Source organism: Vespula pensylvanica, chromosome 4, assembly GCF_014466175.1.
Source record: "Vespula pensylvanica isolate Volc-1 chromosome 4, ASM1446617v1, whole genome shotgun sequence".
Classification (NCBI taxonomy): Eukaryota; Metazoa; Arthropoda; class Insecta; order Hymenoptera; family Vespidae; genus Vespula; species Vespula pensylvanica.
Window position 1 is genome coordinate 9,053,534 of NC_057688.1, and position 22,924 is coordinate 9,076,457.

The 22,924-nt window shown below is 31.1% G+C and overlaps 3 protein-coding genes across 20 annotated transcripts in view; 1 reads left to right on the forward strand and 2 right to left on the reverse strand.

Moving 5' to 3' along the window:
• The window catches only part of LOC122628589 (kazrin), a 34,693-nt gene extending 24,070 nt beyond the window's left edge, over nt 1-10,623 (reverse strand). For 6 of the 17 annotated variants that reach the window (XR_006327075.1, XR_006327076.1, XM_043811020.1 and 3 more), the window contains exons 1-3: nt 10,468-10,622; nt 10,098-10,221; nt 9,765-9,883 (exon numbers count right to left, since the gene is read on the reverse strand). The gene's annotated coding sequence lies outside the window, so the exon portion shown is untranslated. Of the gene's footprint in view, nt 1-9,744; nt 10,031-10,097; nt 10,235-10,467 lie in introns of those variants that run through there. The other 11 variants (XM_043811019.1, XM_043811021.1, XM_043811023.1 and 8 more) reach the window with 6 other exon arrangements.
• Nucleotides 10,624-12,501: 1,878 nt separating this feature from the next.
• On the forward strand, nt 12,502-15,175 carry LOC122628590 (large subunit GTPase 1 homolog). Its single transcript, XM_043811027.1, has 4 exons — nt 12,502-12,747; nt 13,014-14,337; nt 14,439-14,763; nt 14,962-15,175. The coding sequence occupies exons 1-4, from the start codon at nt 12,649-12,651 to the stop codon at nt 15,095-15,097; spliced, it is 1,884 nt and encodes a 627-aa protein (XP_043666962.1). The 5' UTR covers nt 12,502-12,648; the 3' UTR covers nt 15,098-15,175.
• A 155-nt stretch (nt 15,176-15,330) lies between these two features.
• Nucleotides 15,331-17,008, reverse strand: LOC122628595 (RNA polymerase II subunit A C-terminal domain phosphatase SSU72). Of its 2 annotated transcripts, none has more exons than XM_043811034.1 (5): nt 16,942-17,008; nt 16,616-16,741; nt 16,363-16,506; nt 15,891-16,149; nt 15,331-15,749 (listed from the first exon to the last, which is right to left on the reverse strand). In XM_043811034.1, exons 2-5 carry the CDS (start codon nt 16,696-16,698, stop codon nt 15,648-15,650), a joined length of 588 nt encoding a protein of 195 aa, XP_043666969.1. In that variant the 5' UTR covers nt 16,699-16,741; nt 16,942-17,008; the 3' UTR covers nt 15,331-15,647. The 2 variants fall into 2 exon arrangements, with proteins under 2 accessions (XP_043666969.1, XP_043666970.1); XM_043811035.1 differs by lacking the exon at nt 16,942-17,008 and having other exon boundaries at nt 15,331-15,546; nt 15,647-15,749; nt 16,616-16,876.
• Between the last annotated feature and the right edge of the window lie 5,916 nt (nt 17,009-22,924).

Sequence of the window (22,924 nt, forward strand, 5' to 3'; positions counted from 1 at the left end):
TTTTTTTTTTCTTTTTTACGAATTCGTTTAAATTTAATACTCGGTTAAAAGGTTTTATATTTTTGTAGATGATTATCGACGCTCGAATCATTTGGAATGAATGTAGAAAAGAAGAGAAAAAAGGGGTAGAAAGAAAGAAAAAGTTGGTTACTTTTGCCTCGATATCTTCTATCCATTATCTGTGCGATATCGGCAAGAGAAAGAAAAAGAAAAAGTAAAAAGAAAAGAAAAAAGAAAGAAATATTGGTTTGGTAAGGGAAATTGCTTGAAACTGGATGCCATTAGAGAAAGCAAGAAGTTAAACTTTTTTCTCCACGATAAAGTCTTAATATCCGAAAAGGAGTGTGTATATACGTAAATACATACATATATACATACATACATGCATTTATATTATATGTATCTACTTATGTATGTAGATATGTAAATACGTATGTAGTTATGCATCTAACTAAGAGCGTAAAAAGTCGTTACGAAAATAAATTTATTCCTATCTCTGGTTTTCCCAACGTTAAGCCATTAAAAGTCGACGAAAGTTGGTATTATAAAAAAAAAAAAAATGAAAAAGAGATATATATATATATATATATATATATATAGAGAGAGAGAGAGAGAGAGAAGAGAAAATACTATAAAATATTTGTCTAAACGAGCGAGAAACTAGTTCCTTTTGATCGACGCAAGAGAACTCTACTAGTAGGAGAACGTTCTTTTTATTAGTCTCCTGAATCGGTGCCAAAATAAATAGATATCAGCAACAGGCACTGTGGATCAATTGAGAATCTTCAAGATACACATCTTTCTCTCTCTTTCTCTTCAATAGCAACAGGAGACATAAGGAAACATAATAACTTGTCGATTCATCGATCGACATACTCGTTAAAATACTTCGTGTCATTTTTTAAATATTTCTATGCGACGTCACGAAATCTTTCTTTTTTTTTTATTTTTTTTTTTATCTGATATATTCTAATCAATTTTAAAATTCATATTATTTCAGAGTATATATTTATAAGATCATAATTTAAGAAAATATATTTATATCGACAAGAGGGATCTGTTTTTTTCTTTTACACTTTCTTTTTCTTTTCTTTTTTTTTTAATAGAAAATATAGCAACGAACGTTGACGTAAATCTTCATTATATATATAATAAAGCGATAATGGTCGAACATACAAACAAGAGTCAAGGGACACCATTGACAAAGCACACTGTATATTGCTCAAGCTCATGTATCAGAGAAGAAGATTCGTGTTGCCACGACAGGAAACATAGATTTTCCCCTTCCCCCCTGAGACTCTAAATTTGGATCGGTGATTCATCCGAATGTGTTGACAAATCCTCAGTTACATTTCTTTCGTATCTACTACCGAGCGATATATATCCGCCATCGTAATTTCGTATTAATTTAATTCAATGTAATTCTTTTCTTTTCTTTTTTCTAATATTTTTATAATTCGTCCCTTTCATTTCTCCAATCGCGAAAATGTGGAAAAATTGTTAAACGACGACAACGACGACGACGAGATTTGAAATTTTTGATTAAAGTCGAGAAAGTAATCTCGTAGTAATAATCTCATAGTAATTAATTATCAAATTGAATTTAGATACACACAAATGTAGATACAGAAGAAAAAAATATCTATCGATCGAACTCAACGAACGATATATATTTTCTTAATCGATCTAATGTAATTTTTTCTTTCTAATATTGTGTATACTCGTTTCTTTCGTTTTTCAATCGTATAAATGTAGAAGAAACATTTATTAAACGACGCGATATCCATGTCGAATGAGATTTGAAAATTTTGATTAATGTCATTGAAACGTGTCCTGTAGCGATCAATTATGAAATTAAATTTATACATGAAAAAATAATATTAACAATAATGATAATTATTTCCTCGTTTGATAATGATCATCAAACGTCATATCGGATATCGATCGAACCGGATACGACGATGTATCGAAACGTCGAATATAATTTCATTGATACGTTTTCTGTTTCCTGATAAAACTTTGATTAGCACGATCAAATAAAAATTATCTCGTTCTCTATTACGAGGAATTCAGTGATGCAAGCTTTGCAAGCTCCCATCTATTATTGTCGGCGGGAAGCGGTAGCGATGATCAGCATAAGTCGTTAGTCCGCATAAAGTGGTACATCAAAAGAAAGCTTTAGTGGTGTACGTTGTCTGTAAACATGCCTTTCGACCTGCCTTTTGTCATCCAATTCAACTTGGAATGGCCACTTGTGATCCGAGAAAAATATATGTTGCATTCCTTTGCTGATATCTCTGTCTCTGTCTCTCTTTCTTTCTCTTTCTCTATTTCTATTTATATCTCTGTCCTTTTCTCTCTAAAGACTCGTTGATAGTAATAAAGGACGAGAGAAGAAGTAGAAAGAAAACTACGTTACGATATCGACGATCGATTTCATGCTCGTGTTCTTTCTCCTGTCTAAAAGAGAAAGAGAGAGAGAGAGAGAGAGAGAGAGAGAGAGAGAGAGAGAGAGAGAGAGGAAAAAATTGGGCACAAACATCGAAAGAAAAATTAGAAAGAATATATATTATCATTTGTATATTTTTTGAAAAATACGCTAACGCATGGTGAAAAATTGTGAAAAATATATCGCAAGGAAGACTTTGAGAAATAAATTGTTACTTTCATATTTTTGAAAAGAAAAGAAAGGGGACGAAACGCTGTCAGATCGTGAAAAAGTTTGTGCAAATAGATGGAAAGAAAGATTTAAAGTGGAGGAAATATAATATATTATTTGCATATTTTTGAAAAGAACGAAAAATAAAAAGGAAATAGAACACATAGAACACATCAAAATAGAACGTCGACACGCCGTGAGGAAATCGTGCGAACAGATTGAAAAAGAAAGAAAATGTGATATATTATTTTAACGTATTTAAAAAATTTATCACAAAAAAGAAAAAAAAAAGAAAAAAAGAAAGTACAACAACGATAACACGTACCAAGACGTAGTTCATTATTAAAATACCATGGCCTCATACAAATTGCTGAAGATCGGTATTCAGATCACCATTTTCACGACGGAAGTAGTCGCCATTTTCATATATATATATATATATATATATATATATATATATTTCGCTTTATTACGTATTCGAATCACGTTCAACGTGCGAAGCTCGCAAATAATAATTGAGAGATATGTACAAAGAGATTAACGAATCGCTTGATGCGAGATGCAATTAAACTTTCGATTAGAGAAATAATGATTGGAGCGGGATTTGATTTTTTTCGTTTTTTCTTTTTTTTTTTTTTTTGTTTCTCTTTTTCTTCTTTTCCCTCTTTCAAATCGTATTATTGGCATTAAAATTTCAATGTACCCAAATTAATTCTATAATCGCTATCGAACGGACATCGTTCATTTCACATTCTACAAAGTGAACCGATTTAACATGTATAATTGATGAGGAGGCACCATGATGTTTCTAATCGTGATTAATAAAATCAAAGCTTATAAATCTTTAACGAATATAATACGATCGATTTGTATCGTTATGAATAAATCAGATAGACGGCCATTGAAGCCCTATTTGTTAGTTAACGATGCGCAAATTACATTTCTGCGGATTATCGTACCGTATATTACAATTCATTACAAATTGATAGAATTACATTCTCTTTCCATCAACCATAGCGATATATATTTGATGATGATGACGACGATGATCATGATGATGATAATCATGATGATGATAATAGAAACGTAGAGAATTTCAACAGGTGTCGAAAGCCATAGATCGTGCAAATTATTAGTGACAACGACGCGATCTATTCAAAAAAAGTAAAAGGAAAAATAGGTGAGAAAAGAGATAAGAAAAAAAGAAGAAGAAGAAATGGAACAAATATTTATAAAAAAAAAAAAAGAAGAATAAAAAAATCAAAAATAAAGAAGAGAAGAGAAAGAAAGAAAAAAAGAAAGAAAGAACGAACGAACGAATGAATGAATGAATGAATAAAAGAAAGAAAAATTACTTTGGATCGGATCGCGAAGATTTCTTCTTTCACGCCTCAAGAAAGAAAACTTTTCTTCTCGAAGTATGGAAAGTTAGAACATAAGAAAAAAGAAAATTCCTCTAACGCGACGACGATGAAAGGAAGAAGTTATTACTTTCTTCTTGTCGATGGACGTCTCTTTGAATATATATATATATATATATATATATATATATATATATATATATGTATGTATGTATGTATGTATGTACATAAATATGTATCTCAACGAATATTTCTCTATTATAAAAGCACAATATACATACTTACATATACACTTAAATTTTCTTCACGACGTTTAATATATTATAATCCACTTTACATCTAACTTTACAATTAACAAGTCTGCCTCTCGTGAGGTACGATAAATCCCATATTACCGAACTACGATAGATTCTCTCCAACCCACCCATTGTCTACTATAATGCACCTATGTCAATTACATTCACACATTATTGCTGATCGTCACTAAGCAGGACACTAGAATTTACCGTGAAATCGTCCATCCATATATTGTACTACAAACAACCGTAATCAGGCTTTGAACACAACCGCGGTAGACCGATAACATATTCTGTCTCTACCATATACATTCTCTATCTATCTATCTCTCTCTCTCTCTCTCTCTCTCTCTTCATCGAATTGTTAATCACGCAACGGTAACAATCCGTTAATTTGAAATTCGAGTCCTTCGTAATAGTAGCCAGTAGCAACTGCATCGAATCTCAACGTCAAGGTTTATTCTCCCTTGGGCTGTCGTCACCCATTTCGTTCTTTGATGAAAGCTTCGAGAAGTCGGTTCATTTCGTCTTCTCTCTTTCTCTCTCTCTCTCTTTTTCTCTCTATTTCTCTCTCTCTCTCTCTCTCTCTCTCTATCTTTTTCTTGTCAATGAATCGGAGATTTCAAAGAAAGGGGAACTGATTCGAAAAAGGTAAAAACCTTTCTATTCTACTACTTGTGCCTCGGGAATAGAAAGAAATTTGTACGATCGTACGACCAAAATGTAATACACTGCTACGTGTAATTCGTACGTGTATATGTGTATATATATATATATATATATATATATGTGAATATATATATGTGTGTATATGTGTGAATTGAGGTATTCGATACTTCCTTTGTCCCAATATGCCTGACATACAAATTATATATCTATCTATATACGTAAGTACATACATATGTATGTATGTATGTATTGTGTATTATGTATGTATGTCAACACATAAATCTTTACCGTTCATCGTTAAAACGATTAACTCTATTTTTAAAGAATTTAATTAGAATTATTTTATCTTAGAATTTTATTATTTTAGGATTTTATATCTATCCTTTTTTCTATTAAATTTTAAAAATTTTCTAAAAAGTAATCGATTGACGCTGAAACTTTATATATTTATAAATTACAAAAAATTGTAAAGACCTGGTATTACTGAATTGATAAAAAATTTCTATGATAATCGAATAGTAAATAATCTATTTATCAATGTAATACAATTTTATCAATTTTTTCTACTTTTATGTTTCATGGGATTTAATCGATTTGACTTCATTGATATAGTACAATAGGCTAGTATTGTCAAGCGTACGTTGTATTGAAACAAAAAAAAAAAAAAGAAAATGTAACGTACGTGTGAATAGTTGCCTTGACAAGGTGTAATCTTCTTCTCAACGAAGAACATACACATGATTTTTCCAATATTGAAAAGACATCGTGAAACCACATTCGAAATAATGTAAACGTAACAAACGATTTATTTCTATGAAATTAAAAATTTTAAGAATTTCAATGATACTACATTGAAAATAACATTGAATAATTCTATAGAATATTGAAGTGATTGTATGGCGAAGAAGTTCAAAAGAAATATTAAGAAACATACATTGATACATAGATAAATATATACATACGTATATATAATACGTACGTAGGTACGTAGATACGTAAGAACGTACATATATATTTCGTAAGTTAATATAACAAACGATTTGGAACACGATTAGTGGTACAATGTTAGAGTTTATATATCTCGAGAGAAATTGAACACTGTACAACCCTTCTACTCGTCGGAACAATATTGCTCTTCGCGTACTGTAGCTGAATAAGCAGATCAAATATTTGAAGGGGTAGCAGAGAAGAATGAGAACGAGGAACAGAGAGAGAAAGAGAGAGAGAGAAATCATTTAAAATGTACTTGCAATCGTTGTTAGACTTACAACATTCCGGTTGAAATTTAAACTTCACTTTTCTCCTATAAATATGTTATATGTACTTGTATGTGTATGTATTTATATATTTATTATGCATAATGTATTTATTATGCATAATGTATTTATTATGCATAAATCGAAATAAATTCAACAAATTTTCATTAAACTCGATAATCTCAATGATGGTGTTAACGAAAGCCGTCCGATCATTTTCGTTAACGAAAATAAAACGTAGCTACGTGGAATCGATCGTTGAAAGCTATTTAAAGAATCCTCAAGTGTGTCAGAGCGCGGGATACTTTTTAATTTTACCGAAGGAACCACCGAAATAATCTAAAATATCAAGATGAGGAAGGGCTAAGATCATCTAAATTTTCTCCACGTTGTATATCCGGTTTGATGAGACGCACGCGTGTATAAAAACACACAATGTACGAAAAAAAACAGAAACTCGTGCGGAAAAGTACACGTACACGTATATACACACACACATGTGATACCACACATCACAACATATATATATATATATATATATATATATATATATACTAACGAAAACGCGAATATATATGTAGATACATATATACACATTCTGCGTTACACTACATATCTCGAAGTTGATTCAACGCGAAGCAACTGAACGTCGTGTGTGCGCAAGCGTTGAATCGCGTTGTATAATAGCAGCAGGTCGAATGAATGGGACTGAAATGAATCTTTATTATCTTTTTATTGTCGATACGCGACACACACAAACACACGATACGTACGCACGTACACACAGGCACATCAGTATACACATGCGCGTAGGACATATCACCTACGTAATAACGAGGAGCAGTCATTATGATGGTAAAGGTTGTGGTGATAACGCAGTAGTAGTGGAGACTTGGGTCTAGGGGTGGTGAGGAGTCGGAGTGTGGAAGGGGCTAGGGACTGGGGACTGGGGACTGCGGACTGAGGACTGAGGACTGGAAACTGGGGGCTGGAGACTGTAAACTGGGGGATGAGAGTGAAGGGGAAGAAGGGGTTCGGTTGAAAGAGCGCGGTTTATATAAATTTCGTTTAACGATTTTGTAAGTGAACCGTGACTTTCTGGGCTCCCAGGTACCGGGCTCATAGTACTACACACATCACCTCTCATCCCTTTTTTCTTCTTGTCCACTCCCCCTCCCTCCCCATCCTACCCCTCTCCCACCTTTTTCTCTTCGTTCTCATCCAACCTTTTGCTGCGCTCGTTCCGGTAAGTTCGTCAGAGGCTCGTTCGTGTGTAGCTGGCACTCCCACTCGTCCAGAGACAAGTAGCAAAAAGCATCGCTTTTTGCATTAAGTATGACCCCGGCACGCTACTCACTCGTATCCACTTCTTCTTTCTACTCCTCATCCCACTTCCCCGTTCCTACTTTCCCTACTCCTTCCCTATTTCTCCTGTCCCTCTTCCCCCCTTAGCTTCCACTCTACCCTTACCCCTTCTCCATCCATCCATCCATCCATCCATTCCCTTCCTCTTCGACATGGACTACCATTTATTTGCACTCCACAGGAAATACGTCGTTACTTAATACTTATTTTCATTTTGTACATTCGACCAAACTCGATTAAGTCAATCGAGAAATGATTTATAATATATGCATCTAGACTATCGGACCTAATTTTTTCATCGTGCGAGCTAGTTTATGAGAACACTGTTTAATAAATCTAAAACGTATGTATGTACTATGATAGACGTTGGAGAAGCGTCGTTGGGTAATCATTTAATAATTATTTTCGTTTTGAATAACTACGAGCTCTTATTCTCGTTCAATCGTTCGAAGGATATGATTATAATATAATATAATATAATATAATATAATATAATATAATATAATATAATATAATATAATATAATATAATATAATATAGATGCTCTACGCGTATAACTTTTGATGGTGCGGAAGAGTTTTATGGGAACTCGATGGGTCGCATAAAGTTATGCTATGGTGGAAAAGTTTCTTTATACATACCTATATACATACATACATACATACATATATACACACACACGTATTGGTAGTATATTCGTATGTATAGAATTGAATGATTTCATTCATATGTAGGTACGTGCCCGAAAGATTAGAATTTTGTAAACGTCTCACGGACAGCAGCTGTTCCGATGTTATATCCATAAGCCAGCAACTACACCACCGGTCGCTGCTGCTGCTGCTAGTGCTGGTGCTGCTGCTAGTGCTAGTGCTAGTGCTGATGCTTGTGCTAGTAATGGTGCTAATGCTGGTGTTGGTGTTGCTGTTGCCTCTGTTGCTATGGTTTATCGGATCCTTGTTTCCTCTTTTTTCCATTCGCAAAAATTATCGCGTTCGAAATAATACCCCGCAGGAATATCTCCTATATTATCCCGTACGCAATCGAATAATAATAAAATGAATATTCGATTACGATTAAATTTCATTTCGATACATATAGATAGATAGATAGATAGATAGATAGATAGATAGATAGATATGTAAGTAGATAACGTTTAATATATTTGATATATCACACATCGTTAATTGCGATTTCGTGACTATATTTCGAGAAAAAAAATTGCTGAATGCGTTTTCCCCGCGCGTTCATTGTAAAACGGCGAGTGCTCGTTTTCTTTTTCTTCTTTTTTTTTTCCTTTTTTCTTTCTTTTTTTTTTTGGATTCTCCCTTCCTCTTTTTTTCCTTCTATATTTCTTCCTTTTCTTTTATTTTCTTTTTTTCTTTCTTTTTTTCTTTCTCTCTCTCTCTCTTTTTTTTTAAAGTGTTAATGCATACTTCAGTGCCGTCTACACGGAGAGTGTAGTTATCTCGAGTAAGCCGAAAGTTTATCCAATTTCTCGTGCAATTCTTTTTCTTCTCTCTCTCTCTCTCTCTCTCTCTCTCTCTCTCTCTCTCTCTCTCTCTCTCTCTCTATTTATTTCGTAAGAGCAGAAAAAAGAAAAAGGATAAGAGAAGAAAAAAAAAGAAGATTGTAATAGCGACGCAAATAAATGATAAAGACTCTTTCCATGCAAATGAAAATCTTCAAAGAAAGAGAGAGAGAGAGAGAAACAAACAGACAGATAGACAGAAATTAAGAGGAACTTAATGGAATTAAAAAAAAAAGAAAGAGAGAAAGCAAGCAAAAAAAAAAAAGAAAGAATTCGTTCTTCTATTATACCAATCGATTTCGTTCGACGTTCTTACGAAACGCGTCCGATGTGTGACGTGGTACGTCATATATTAAAAAAAAAAAAAAAAGAAAAAGAAAAGGGGAAAAGAAGGGAAAAAAAATAAAAAAAAATAGAATAAGAGAAATCGAAGATCTAATTTTTTACACGATCGTAAAAGTTCGTCTTCGTTTTCGTTTAAAACGATTTCGTCGTGGTCGCTGTTTCGTCATCGTCATCGGTCGTCGCCGTAGACGTAGGACATAGACGTAGACGTAAACGTAGAAAATAAAACGTTAGAAGATAGATAACTATGTATGTACATACATACCAATGGAAGGGGAAACGTACCAATAAAGTATCGCCAAGGGTTACGAAGCACACACCTGTCCGGATCTCACAAAACGAGGAAAACCCACAAATTACACTCGCCATTCGTGAACGTTGCGAAGTAAGCTTCCCTTCATCCTCTTTCACCGATTTCAATGTAGCCAAAAGAAGAGATATAGAGAAAAAGATAGAAGAGAAGAGAAGATGAGAAAATCGTTCTTTCTTCGTTTTTTATAAAAGTGAGAAAAAGAGAGAGAGAGAGAAAGAGAGAGAGAGAGAGAGGGAGAGAGAGAGAGAGAGAGATAAATAGATAGATAGAGAGAGAGAGAGAGAAAAGGAGGAGCCCTTCTTTACTTCATCGCAACACTACGACACGTCATAGTTTTGTCGATGATTACCGGCTAGCTCGTGTGCGTGCGCGCGAGAGAGATAGAAAGAGAGAGAGAGAAGTTCGATATCGATTTTCAAAGATTTTCTCCTGCAGAAGAAAACTTTTTAATATATGTAGGTATATGTATATGTGTATATATATATATATATACATATATACATATATATGTATACGTACATACATATATAAATAAAAATTAACGATAGAGAATTGTAGTTGATCTAAAGAAGAAGAAAAAAATAGGAAAACGAAAGAAAAGACGAAACGAAAAAAGAATAAATAAAGAAAGAAAGAAAGAAAGAAATAAAGAAAGAAAGAAAGAAAGGCACGCACGTATAATACAAAACTATAATGTCGCGACGAGTTCGCGGCGATTTCTGTCTCTCTCTTTCTCTCTCTCTATCTTTAGTAAACGAAGCGAAGCGAGGAATAGAAACGGTATCAACGAGGTTGTCACGACGACTGACCGAACTGACGGCAGAGTGCGACATAACAGCCCTTTGCCGGGTCGACGCATGCGTCCCCGCCTCCCCGTGCCCAACCCTATTTTCCCACAGACCGTCCTTCCTATGACCGTGTCCATCTTTTCTCCCCACCTTCCCCTTCTCTCTCGTCATCCCAATACCCTACCTCACCTCACCTCCTCCTATCCTTCCCGATCTCGTGTCTCATTGTTGCACTACTGCGAAATGCAACCGGTGCCGAGAGAACTCGGTCTCCACTTCTTCTTCTTCTTCTTCTTCTTTTTCTTATTTTTATAGTTCTTCTATTTTTCCTATTTCTACTTCTTCTTCTTCTTCTTCTTCTTCTTCTTCTTCTTCTTCTTCTATTTCTACTTTTACATCTTCTACTCTTCCTATTTCTTCTTTTTCTTCTTCTACTTTTACTTCTACTTCTACTTCTTCTACTCCTCCTATTCCTTTTTCTACTTCTACTTTTACTTTTACTTCTACTTATACTTCTTCTACTTCTATTTCTTCTTCTTCTTCTTCTTCTTCTTCTTCTTCTTCTTCTACTACTTCTTCTTCCTTCTCTTGCGTCCCCCTTTTTGTATATTCCCTTTCTGATTTCCTTTTTGAGAAAGGTAGCGAGGAAGTAAGTAAAAAACGAAAAAAAGGAAGGAGGAATACCATCGTGAGAGTTCTCTTTTTCACTCGTCTACCACCTGCGTTGCCTCTGGGATACGGGATTCCTCTACTTTTATCTCTCTCTCTCTCTCTCTCTCTTCCTTTTTTTCTTTCTTTTTTTCATTCTTTCTTTTTCTTTTTCTCTTTCCCTTTTCATCATCCATCTCACCTTAGCCTTTTACTACTTTCCCCGTTTATCCTCATATCATCATTCTCTCTTTCTCTATCTATTTATCTATTTATCTATATATTTATCTATCTATCTGTCCATTTATCTATTCATCTATCTCTTTCTCTATCTATCTCTTCCTTTGACTCTTACGTTTCTTTCATCTCGTCTCCTTTTTCAGCTATTTCCGCGTTTATTTGACTTGTACGATCGTTTCAAATGTATATTTGCATATATATTATATGTATATATGTATTATATATATATATATATATATTTATATGTATGTATTTATCTATATATGTATGTATGTGTACGTGTTTTTCGAGGACACTTTGTGTATTACAGGTGACATTTTAAAGTTCCGTAGTAATTGAAACGTGAATGGTAATACAATACGAACGTTGAAGGATATCTCTTCTATACCTATTAAAAATATGTTATTAGATACATACTTTAGATAAATATTGAAAAATTTATTTTAATGTGCGATTGTAATTTTCACGTTCGAAATCACGAATGAATAAATTAATCGTATAAAACGGAATAATCATAATCCTTATTTATAGTCTTTTACTTTTAATATATATATATATATATATATATATATATATATATATATATATAGTAATATTTTTGTTTATTGTGTTTATTTCATTAATATTTTATTTTATGTTCGTCGTACATTTTTGAACGTATTTACGTACGTACGTATTTATGTATTATACTATACGACCATTTTGAAATGAAAATCTTCTATGAGAGAATTTGTTGTTATTTATTTAAATTATTATTTTACACGGTCTTTCTTTTTTATCGAAACGCTAGAGATTATCGTCGAATTAATTGTTATGTAAACTTTTATTTTGTTTTTAAGATCGGATTATGAAATTCGCTTTACGCTTACAACGTTTGCGACTACGCATATGAGAGAGAGAGAGAGAGAGAGAGAGAGAGAGAGAGAGAGAGAGAGAGAGAGACTTGTTTTCTACGCATTTTCCTTCCCGTTTAAATCGTTTTTAATTCACCTCATCAATATACATACTTCGATAAATCGATAAGAGTCAGTAGTAACATTCAGTGTGTATCTCGATTCATGAATAAAAGAGCAACCATGGCGCCATCTGTCTTGAATATTATCAAACAGTTACGTTGATTAATTTACAGATCATAGTGTAATATTGTGTAATGTTTTGAAAGAAAATATAATTGAAGAAAATGGGAAAGAAAACTAAAGCGCAGAATTTAGGAAAATCTTTAATCAGAGATCGTTTTAGTTCTTCGACCGCTAGAAAGTTTCGTGGAGATGTATCGAAGGTAATGATGACATAAAATTTTTGTTTACGATTGTACGACTATATTTAAAAAAAGAAACATATGATATTATAAATTAAATATAGCAACGATATATTACGTATAAAAATCAGTTTAAAATAAAAATGTTTAATATCAATTACGTATCGTAAAAAAAAAAACAGTGTTGTTTTGACTATTGTAATGTTGAGGTTATCTCGACAAAAATATTGATAACAATTCGATATTGAAATCGTTGGTGTAATTTGATTTTCCTTTTATTTTTAAAGCTACATTCTGAAAATGTTAACGATGGATACGATTGGGCATGTCTTAATCTTCAATCTGTTACGGAAGAAAGCTCTTTCGAAGAATTTCTTTCGACTGCTGATCTTGCCGGAACGGAATTCAATGCAGAAAAGTTAAACATCAAATTTGTTAATTTACAAGGTCTACCGGGATTATTGAACAAAGATGAGAAGAAAAAGGTTTTGGAAGCTCACGAAAAAAATAAAGGATTTCTTAAAATACCTAGAAGACCCAAATGGGATAGTTCTACTACGGGAGAAGATTTACAAGCTAGAGAAAAAGAAGAATTTTTAGAGTGGAGACGTGGTTTAGCTATGTTACAAGAAGCGGAGGGTCTTATACTTACACCTTATGAAAAAAATTTAGAATTTTGGAGACAATTATGGAGAGTGGTAGAACGTAGCGACGTTATTGTTCAAATTGTTGATGCAAGAAATCCTTTATTGTTCCGCTGTGAAGACTTGGAAAATTATGTCAAGGAAATTGATTCTAAAAAAATTAATTTAATTCTTATCAACAAGGCAGACTTTTTAACTGACCATCAAAGACAGTTGTGGGCGGAATACTTTACAAGCATTAATATGCGAATTGCTTTTTTTTCCGCTAAATTAGCTGCGGAAGATGAGAAAATAGAGGAAGAATCGAATGAGGATGTTGAAGATCCCGTTGATGGGCAGGAAAATGATGATAGCGATGAGGACTCTATAAGTAATGATGAAAATGATGAAAATGATGAAAGTAAAGAAGAGTCATTAGATAATGTAATAGAGAATACAGAAATAGAAGATGAAGATAATAAAATATCTGAACTTGGAGAAAATAAATCATCAATTAATAATTCTCCAGAATTATTAACTAGGGATAAGTTGATTTTATTATTTAGATCAATATATAAAGAAAAAACATATCTGGAAGGGGTTACAACAATTGGTATGGTAGGATATCCTAATGTTGGTAAAAGTTCTACGATTAATGCATTATTACAATACAAAAAAGTCTCAGTATCTGCTACACCAGGCAAAACAAAGCATTTTCAAACTCTTTTTTTGGATAAAGATTTACTTTTATGCGATTGTCCTGGTTTAGTGATGCCGTCGTTTGTTTGTACTAAAGCTGATATGATTTTAAATGGCATATTGCCAATAGATCAAATGAGAGACCATGTTCCACCAGTTACGTTACTTGGTACGTTAATGCCTAAATATGTACTTGAAGATATATATGGAATTATGCTACCTGTACCAGTAGAAGGAGAAGATCCAGATCGATCACCAACTGCAGAAGAAATTTTAAATGCATATGGATGTAGGTCTTTATGTATTCGTTACTCTTTTAATAATATAGTTTTAAAACTGAGGAAGATTATATATAATCCAATCAATATCATTGCATATATTTGTTTTCAGATAATAGAGGTTTTATGACACAAAATGGGCAACCAGATAATCCACGAACTGCTCGTTACGTTTTAAAAGATTTTGTAAATGGCAAACTGTTATATTGCGTTGCCCCACCAACACAAAATCAAAATGAATTTCATCAGTTTCCACCTCCGCGAAGAATTAAAACAGAAAATACTCACATACCACCTAGAATGGCTCGTGTAATGGGAGGAAGAAAAGCTATGTCTGAAGAATTAGATAAAAAATTTTTAAACCAAGTATGCAGCGGTGTGCATACTAGAGGTGTTCTTGGAAAATCATCTGCTACACCATGGAATGTCAATCATAAGTATGGATTATTCAAAATAGTTACTTTTCTTAAATAATTATCGTATTTAATATACTTTTAAATAATATTAATTATATTAAACAATTATGTATATACCATACAATCATGTATGCATTTTCTTTCAAAGCCATTAGTATTAATGGCAATCATTATCAAATTACAAAATATTTGTTAATTTTACTATTACATCAATTTTAGTGGTGTGGATTCTGTAGCTGGTTCAATGCAAAGTCTTTGTATGGAGGAAAAACCTTGGAAAAAAATTAATAAGCATTGTAATAAAAAAAAACGGGAAAAGGCTAGAAGATTATATAGTTATCTTGATCAACATTGATATGGAAAAGTATGATGCACAAATTATGATTTTCCTTAACTTAGGAAATTATTATGTTACAAAGAATCAGTTCTGTAACATACAAGTTACTGAATTTAAGAAAAATGGGCATTCGTTTTCCATGAAATAATAAAACAAATTAATCGTCTGTATAATATACACAATCATATATATATATATAATTATAATATATATATATAATTATATATATACAATATAATAAAGTTAAAATATTTTGTTTTTGTAACTTTCATATTTATTTTTATTAATATCTTGCCAATACATTGGCATCCTATTTCCCAATACAATTTTTTTAACCTGGCGCGCATATCTTCTATAAATTCTATATATGATACAAATGTGTCAGATTTACAAAATTTATTTAACCAAAAATGATCATTATTTAAATAGGAAGCACTTATCATTCGTCTTCATTGTTACCCTTAAATCTATATCAGTAAATTCAGGAAACGATATAATAAAAATTATATATAGTTTTTTATAACTTATGTCGGAGCCTGTGTAATAACGCTTCAAAGGTAACATTACCTTAGTAGAAAAGTACCGTGTGCAAAATTGTTCTAGCAAATTTCGATTCAAATTCATGCAATAATTCATCTATATCATTGTCTAAGTCTTCGCTATTGGCCAACTGAAATGTGATAAAATATATTATTATTCTTTATATAATACTGTCTATCCTTCGTAATTATTGTAGATAAATAATTATATAAATAAATAAATGAAATATAAAAATTGTAACAATTAATAAAAAGAAAAAGGTTAAAAATACCACAGTGACTAATTCACAGATGAGAAAGGATCCAACTGTAGCTTCTTCGTGATTATCTTGAATATCAAGATTAATAAGATGTACAGGTTGATTATCTTCTTGTGTTCTTGATTCCATACATTCAATTACTTGGTCATATACACGTTCTTCGCAAGTTATTAAAATGTCAAATTTTTCTTTTGACAGTTGGAATCTTTCAGGCTTAGGTTTTATCCGACGATTTCTGTCCAGCATGTGCAACAATCCATTTTGTGTATAACTGATTTATTCGTTAAGGTATTTCATTAAAGATATTTCTACAATATAAACTTAAGAATACAATAATAACAATTAAATTTTTAGTCCTAGAAAAATATAAAATTATTCAAATTTTAAACTAGAAATGTTTTCAATAAATCTATCTAAAAGTAATAGAAAAGATAAATATTTCTTATCGGGAAAGGAATGAACATTGCTACGATAAATTGGATACTATTGCTTGTCCTTGTTTAACAAATCATTATAGATTTCATCGTATGTCGTTCCAAAATCATATATGTTAGGACGATCTGGAGCATTTCCTGGTAATTTAACTTTATCTCCAGTACCAAAAGATTTAACATTAAAGCCTTTTTTACTGAAAGAATAGTTAATAGATGTTAGTCTTTTTCAAATATATTTAACTTTGTTTTTTTTTTTTTTTTTTTTTTTGTTTTAAATTCTCCATGTTTCACATAACCTTTTACCTTAGAAAAGCATGCGCTTCCATGCTTCTGTTCATATTACTGGAGCAAATAACGGCTACGCTAAGTGAACTAGGGGCCGGCATTTCAATATTTCAACTAATTATTAATAAAATTTCTGAGAATAACCTAAATTAATAACTAATATTTAAAAAAATTTTACGCGAATCTTGTTACGTCGTACACATTGATCAATATTACGATAAAACAAGATACAATAAATTACAAATTCGCGTATAAAACAAATAATAAGAATTATATAAATATATATATATATATATTTATGTGTATGTATACATATATATATATAAATTAATATGAAAACAAACCAAACAGCCTAACAATATTATTTAATATTTTATTATATAGGTTATCGTCTATTCATGATACTATTCTGCTTCGAATGAGAATGTTTCAGTTAAACAAACACCCTCTACACCAGATGGCGTTGCTGTCATATGTTAGAAGAGTGCGGCCATGGCATCTGATTGGTCAAATAGACTGGAAGAATCACTTGTCATTACATATGAATTCTTATTTATAAAATCAAGTGCAATAAAGCGATTGGTCGAAGAGGAAAATGATAGGTACTAGCGGGTATTTAAAATTCGTGTCACGGGAATAATAAATCGGTCGAATTCAACACAAAATCAATACGATATACCAGTGTATTTTTTCGTAGAGAGCTTTGTAAAAATCAAATATGTTTCTTTCTTGTTAAAATAAAATTTTACAGAAAATATATATACGATATATAAACGAAGAGAACTTTCGATATTCATCAGCATAATATATTTTAATTGGAGATGAATTATGTATATGCATATGGGATATATTGTTGCAGATATCGACGTAGAGGGATTAACGAAGACGGGGTTGGACGTTGGATTTAGGTGAGGGTGTGTAGATGGCAGGGATAGATGGGATTCTATGGCGATTGGTAATGTGTAAGAGAAGCTAGTAGAAAGTAGAAAAAGAGCACTCTAACACGTGGCTTTGATAATCGATCGGACACAAGCTGACCCCGAGTTGGAGACTCACGTCGCGACGCGTGCACGTCGGTGTTCCAAAGGAACGTAGCGGAACCAGAAACAGTATGGCTGGAGGATTTCAGCTGTTTCATGTCAGTGTGTGAGTGCTGATGAGTGAGAGAAGAATAGGACGATCGTTGATTGCTTTCACATAGAATTTCTACTACGTTTACGTATGTATTCTAAAGTATTTTTTTCAAATTTATATTTAATATATACATATATATATATGTATAAATGTATGTATTCTGATCTAATATGAATTATTCACCTATATGGATAATCTTTTCCCTATTAATTTCATTTTATTAACGTCTCAACGAAGTATAAAAATCGAATCAATATCGAACATTTTTATCGACATCTTATCGTATATAGATGAAACGATCATTATTTTTGAGATATAAAAGATTGTTTTGCATCGATATAGAAATAACATTCTTAAAAGAAAATAAGAATAATCTTTGTCGAGTAAAAGGAAAGAAAATTATTCTCCTTTATTTTTTCGATGACAATGACGGAATATGTGAAATTAATGATAAAATTTTGAAATGTTAAACAATGGAGAAAAGTAAATGAGGCAGGTTTTTTATGAATCAATATTTTTATTGATTAGTAATATTAAATGTATAGGGCATTGAAATTTATTTAATATACGGAAGTTTTTTCTTTTTATTAGCGATGTCATAAAAATGATTACAATGGCGTCATTCTAATTGAAGGATGTCCAATGGCCACTAATTTTTGTTCTGCAATTTATTACGATTTTAATGATGAAACGTTAAAATTCTTTCATCGTACGACTTCCATCTTTGAAGATCTCGAAATATTTCTATTAATATATATATATATATATATGTCTGTATGTATATATATATATATATATATATATATATATATATATATTACGATTTCTAATATTTCAATTATAAAATAAAATGAGAAATATTCGAATTCAAATCTTTAATGGCGTTAGCGCGCAAATTGAAACGCTTCCGGGTACAAAGAAGGTTAAAGCGGTTAGCTATCATGTTTTTAAATCCCTACGGTGCTTTTGTATTCATATATCGTATCATTCGTAAAAGTAGCTTCGATGTGATAAGTGAGTCAATACGTTTTTCTATGATCGATTTTTGTAAATAAGTTATGTCGATAAGTTTCGTGATCCGTGAAGAATTATTTTTATTAGAAAAATATGTGAACGTTTTGGAGAACTCTTGTGTTTATCGAGCAAGTCTTACCAACGTAAATTCTATTTGAAGAATTTGCAGGATTTTAACAAACTTCATGAACGTAAGTTAATTCATTATCAAATATGTATATTTTATTGTGATAAGAAACAAAATATATATGAGTTATATAAATGAAAGATTGAAAAATGCATTTTATAAATGACAAAAACAAGTGATCGTGCAGACGTTAAAAGATTTTCTTTCATATGTTTCTTTGTACGCTTGATAAATATCTAACTTTTATTGATAATTCTCTTATGAGTGATCTATAATGATTCTTGATACCTATACCTAACCTTAAAATTATTAGATATTTCTAAATGTCATGATATCTCTGATTAATATTATGATTAAAACAAAGATATTGCTTTTAGAATATCAATCCTTAATACGAATAACGTTTTTAACGATTGATTTGATACCAAATTAAAATATTTATTTAATTTATTTTATTTCACTTACTATTATATTTCTTACAACAATCACCGCATTCTTATTTTGAAAACAATAAAGCCAATAGGTATTCAGTATTTAATCAATATTAAATTGTGTTAACCAATACGTTATATTAAAGCTTTTAGATATAAAGAATTAAGTAAAGTATGCGTGTTTATGAATAAGTTACTATAAAATCATATTTTATTTTTTTAATATATACATTTTATAAAAATATTTTCTTACAGAAGTATGTTTGTTAGGACAATACGTTTTCTAGGAATGTCAAATATCTAAAAATGGAAATATATTTATATTGCTTGATAAAAGTATTAGATATAAATAGATGCAGAAATTATCTATGATAAAAAAATAAATATAATCATCGTTCTGATTTAATAGCAAATTTATCAGATAGATTTTATTCGCGTAACTAACACATTTTTGTCGTAAAATCATTAGTATTACTTTTTCGTTATTTAAAATGTTTATATACACTTGCAGACGCAAAAATTAATTTTTACCAGGAAATTTGTTCGATGGACTTTATTTATGCGATTGATCTTTTTTTTTTTTTTTTATCAAGTTTTGAGGAAGTCATTAGCATTACTTTGACGTTGTTGAAATCTATAACTATGTCATATTTAATTATGACGTTATCGATGAAAAAACATAAGAAGAAAAAAGATAAAAAGTATTATCCTAGCTATCTGAGTCAATATCGATATATAAAATGGTGGTGTCGTCTATCGAAATTCTGACGTCATTAGTCAATGCCATGACGTCATGTAAGTACTTCTCCTATTACTCGTATATTTATTCGTAATATTCGCAAAAAACGTAGATTACGGATAAGAAATATAGAAGATCTCTAATAAACAATTTCTTGAAGAATTTATTTTCCAGATAAAAATAAATTACACTTTCTAATAAGATATGTATATATTAATGGTCAGACTTGTTGAACACGACAAATGATATCTCGGTTGTTCATCTCGATAGCAGATTTTGAACGATAAGTCAATAATTTGTGAAAATATCTACGTATATAATAAAAAATAACGAGAAATATAGACGGTCTCTAATGTATTATCAATTTTATTTCGATCGACCTGCAAAACATTTTTGTAGGTTAACCTGAAAGGAACGAAGATATTTTCATTTTCTAAAAATCTCTCGACATTTCTTGCGGTGTCGATTTTTTTCATCAAAATATTGCTCGCACATATAATGTATAATATTTTTACTAGGACTTACGAGGTCTCGTTTTATTAACCGATTTTTTATTTCGCGAAAATGTCGCACGTTAATTGAAAGGTGCGAAAGAAAGGAACGTTTTTCTTTCTTTCTTTCTTTCTTTCTTTTTCCTTTTCTTTTTTATTTTCATTTTCTAAAAATCCTTCATCATCTCACGCGTGCCACTCATTAAAATAACGTGCTCGTTTATTTTTTTCTTCTTCTATTTTTCTCCGTGTATATTTCCTTTTTATTTTCCTTTTTCTGTTTCTTTTTTTGTTATTATTATTTTTTTGTTCTTCTTCCCCTTCTTTTTTATTCTCCGATAAGAACAGGTCAACCGTTTTTCATTCATGCTTTCTTTTTGTCCCTTTCGCACTTACGATGAGGTTAAGTAGAATGTTCTGTGAATAAAGTTATTGTTGGAAATACAAAGAAGAGTAGGTAGAAATTGTGCAAGCAGAAATAATGAATATATAATATTAATATATATATATATATATATATATATATATGTAAATGAGTAATAGAAATCTTGAAGAATATACGGGAATATTCGTTTACAAAACGTAGAAAAATAATAGTAGTAACAACAATAATAATAATCATTATCATATCATTTTATCGTCGACATATTTGTATATTCGTATTTTTCTTTTTAGTTACTTTCTAAGAAAATTACTAATCACTTTTTCATATTCTTATAATAATAATTATTATTATTATTGTTGTTATAATTATTATTATAATCTTTGATATAGTTTTGCGCATAAAGCGTGACGCGTGTTTCAAGGCTGAAAATAAGCTTTAATAAAAACGATGGTCGCGTTTGCGATTCGTTACATTTAGCACACTATCGAACGGAACGTTGTAGAACGTTGCATCAATCCTATTCAGAAAAGTCATTCAGAATGTAGCACATCGATTGGGTGTAAAAATGTCTCTCTCTCTCTCTCTCTCTCTCTCTCTCTCTCTCTCTCTCTCTCTCTCTCTCTCTCTCTTTCTCTCTCTCTCTATCTATCTCTATCTCTATTTCTCTATCTTTGTTTCTATTCCCCTCTTTGTATTTTTTTTCGTTTGCTTTTTAATTTCAGCTGTAATCTGGAAAGGTGATACTTGATTATCATGATTTACGAGATATTACAAATTATTGACATTTCGAACGATTGCTACTTGGAATAGTTACAAGAGAATCAATATTCTAGTAATTGGGACTGTTATATATATATGTATGTGTGTATGTGTGTGTGTTTATATATATATATATATATATATAGGTGGTTGAAAGCTGCTACCGATAATCGAAGTTCTCTGCCAGTATAACGATCCTACACACATATATACAAAGAAGACAGAAAATCCTACAAGCGTTGCCATTGTTAAAATTATTTAATTATTATTTTATCTCAATCTAACTTTCTAATATAAATCAAGAATAGTGACAATGGTCGATAACAAACGTGAGATTGTTTTATATTGCGAATTAGAAAAGCTAACGAGATCAATCATCGTTATAATTTATCATTTTTTTCTTTCTTTTTTTTTTTTTTTTTTTTTTTTTTACCTAAATCGAATCTTTTAATTTAAATTAATTTGATCGTAAAGATCGATTGAGAAAGTTAGATAATGGTATCGAGAATGAAAAAATAGGAAATATAATATTATTTCGAAGATGACTTTATACCTTGTACACTTATTTTATAAATCGTCGTATTTTTAAATTATCGATTAAATAGACAAATGCTATGTTTCTAAACAAATATAGTTTCTAAAACGATTGCGTAAAAAATCATCGCAGTATTATTGGCATTGCACGATTTATGGAAGACCATTATGATTATATCGATTATGTTATGGTATAATAATACTTCAAATATATTACATGATGTTTAGGTTATACGAAGGATATCAAATCAATGTCAGTCAGATTTTATTAGTTTTCTTCCCTCGTTCAATAAATCAGAATTACTATGTCGCTATTCATTAAATGATATATATATATTTTTTGTATTAACATTCAATAGAATCAATGAGCTTCTCCCACGCCATTTTATTTTTTCTCATCAAAATATTGAGTAGCTTTTTCACGTAAAGCTCTTGTCGTATCGTTTTCAATCAATTCATTGGACGGACAAGGAAAACGAGGTATTTGATAGGAATTAACTATCGTCTGCCTTTTCAACCCTTATGTATTCATTTTTACTTATATATGAATATATATATGCGTATGTGCGTCAGGTCAAACGTGATGGAGTAAATCCGACAGTAAAAAATGCGGCAACATTTCTGATACTTGGAATGTGTACGTATGTATGTATGTATGTATGTACGTATGTATATATATATATGTGTGTATATGAGAGAGAGGGGGGAGGGAA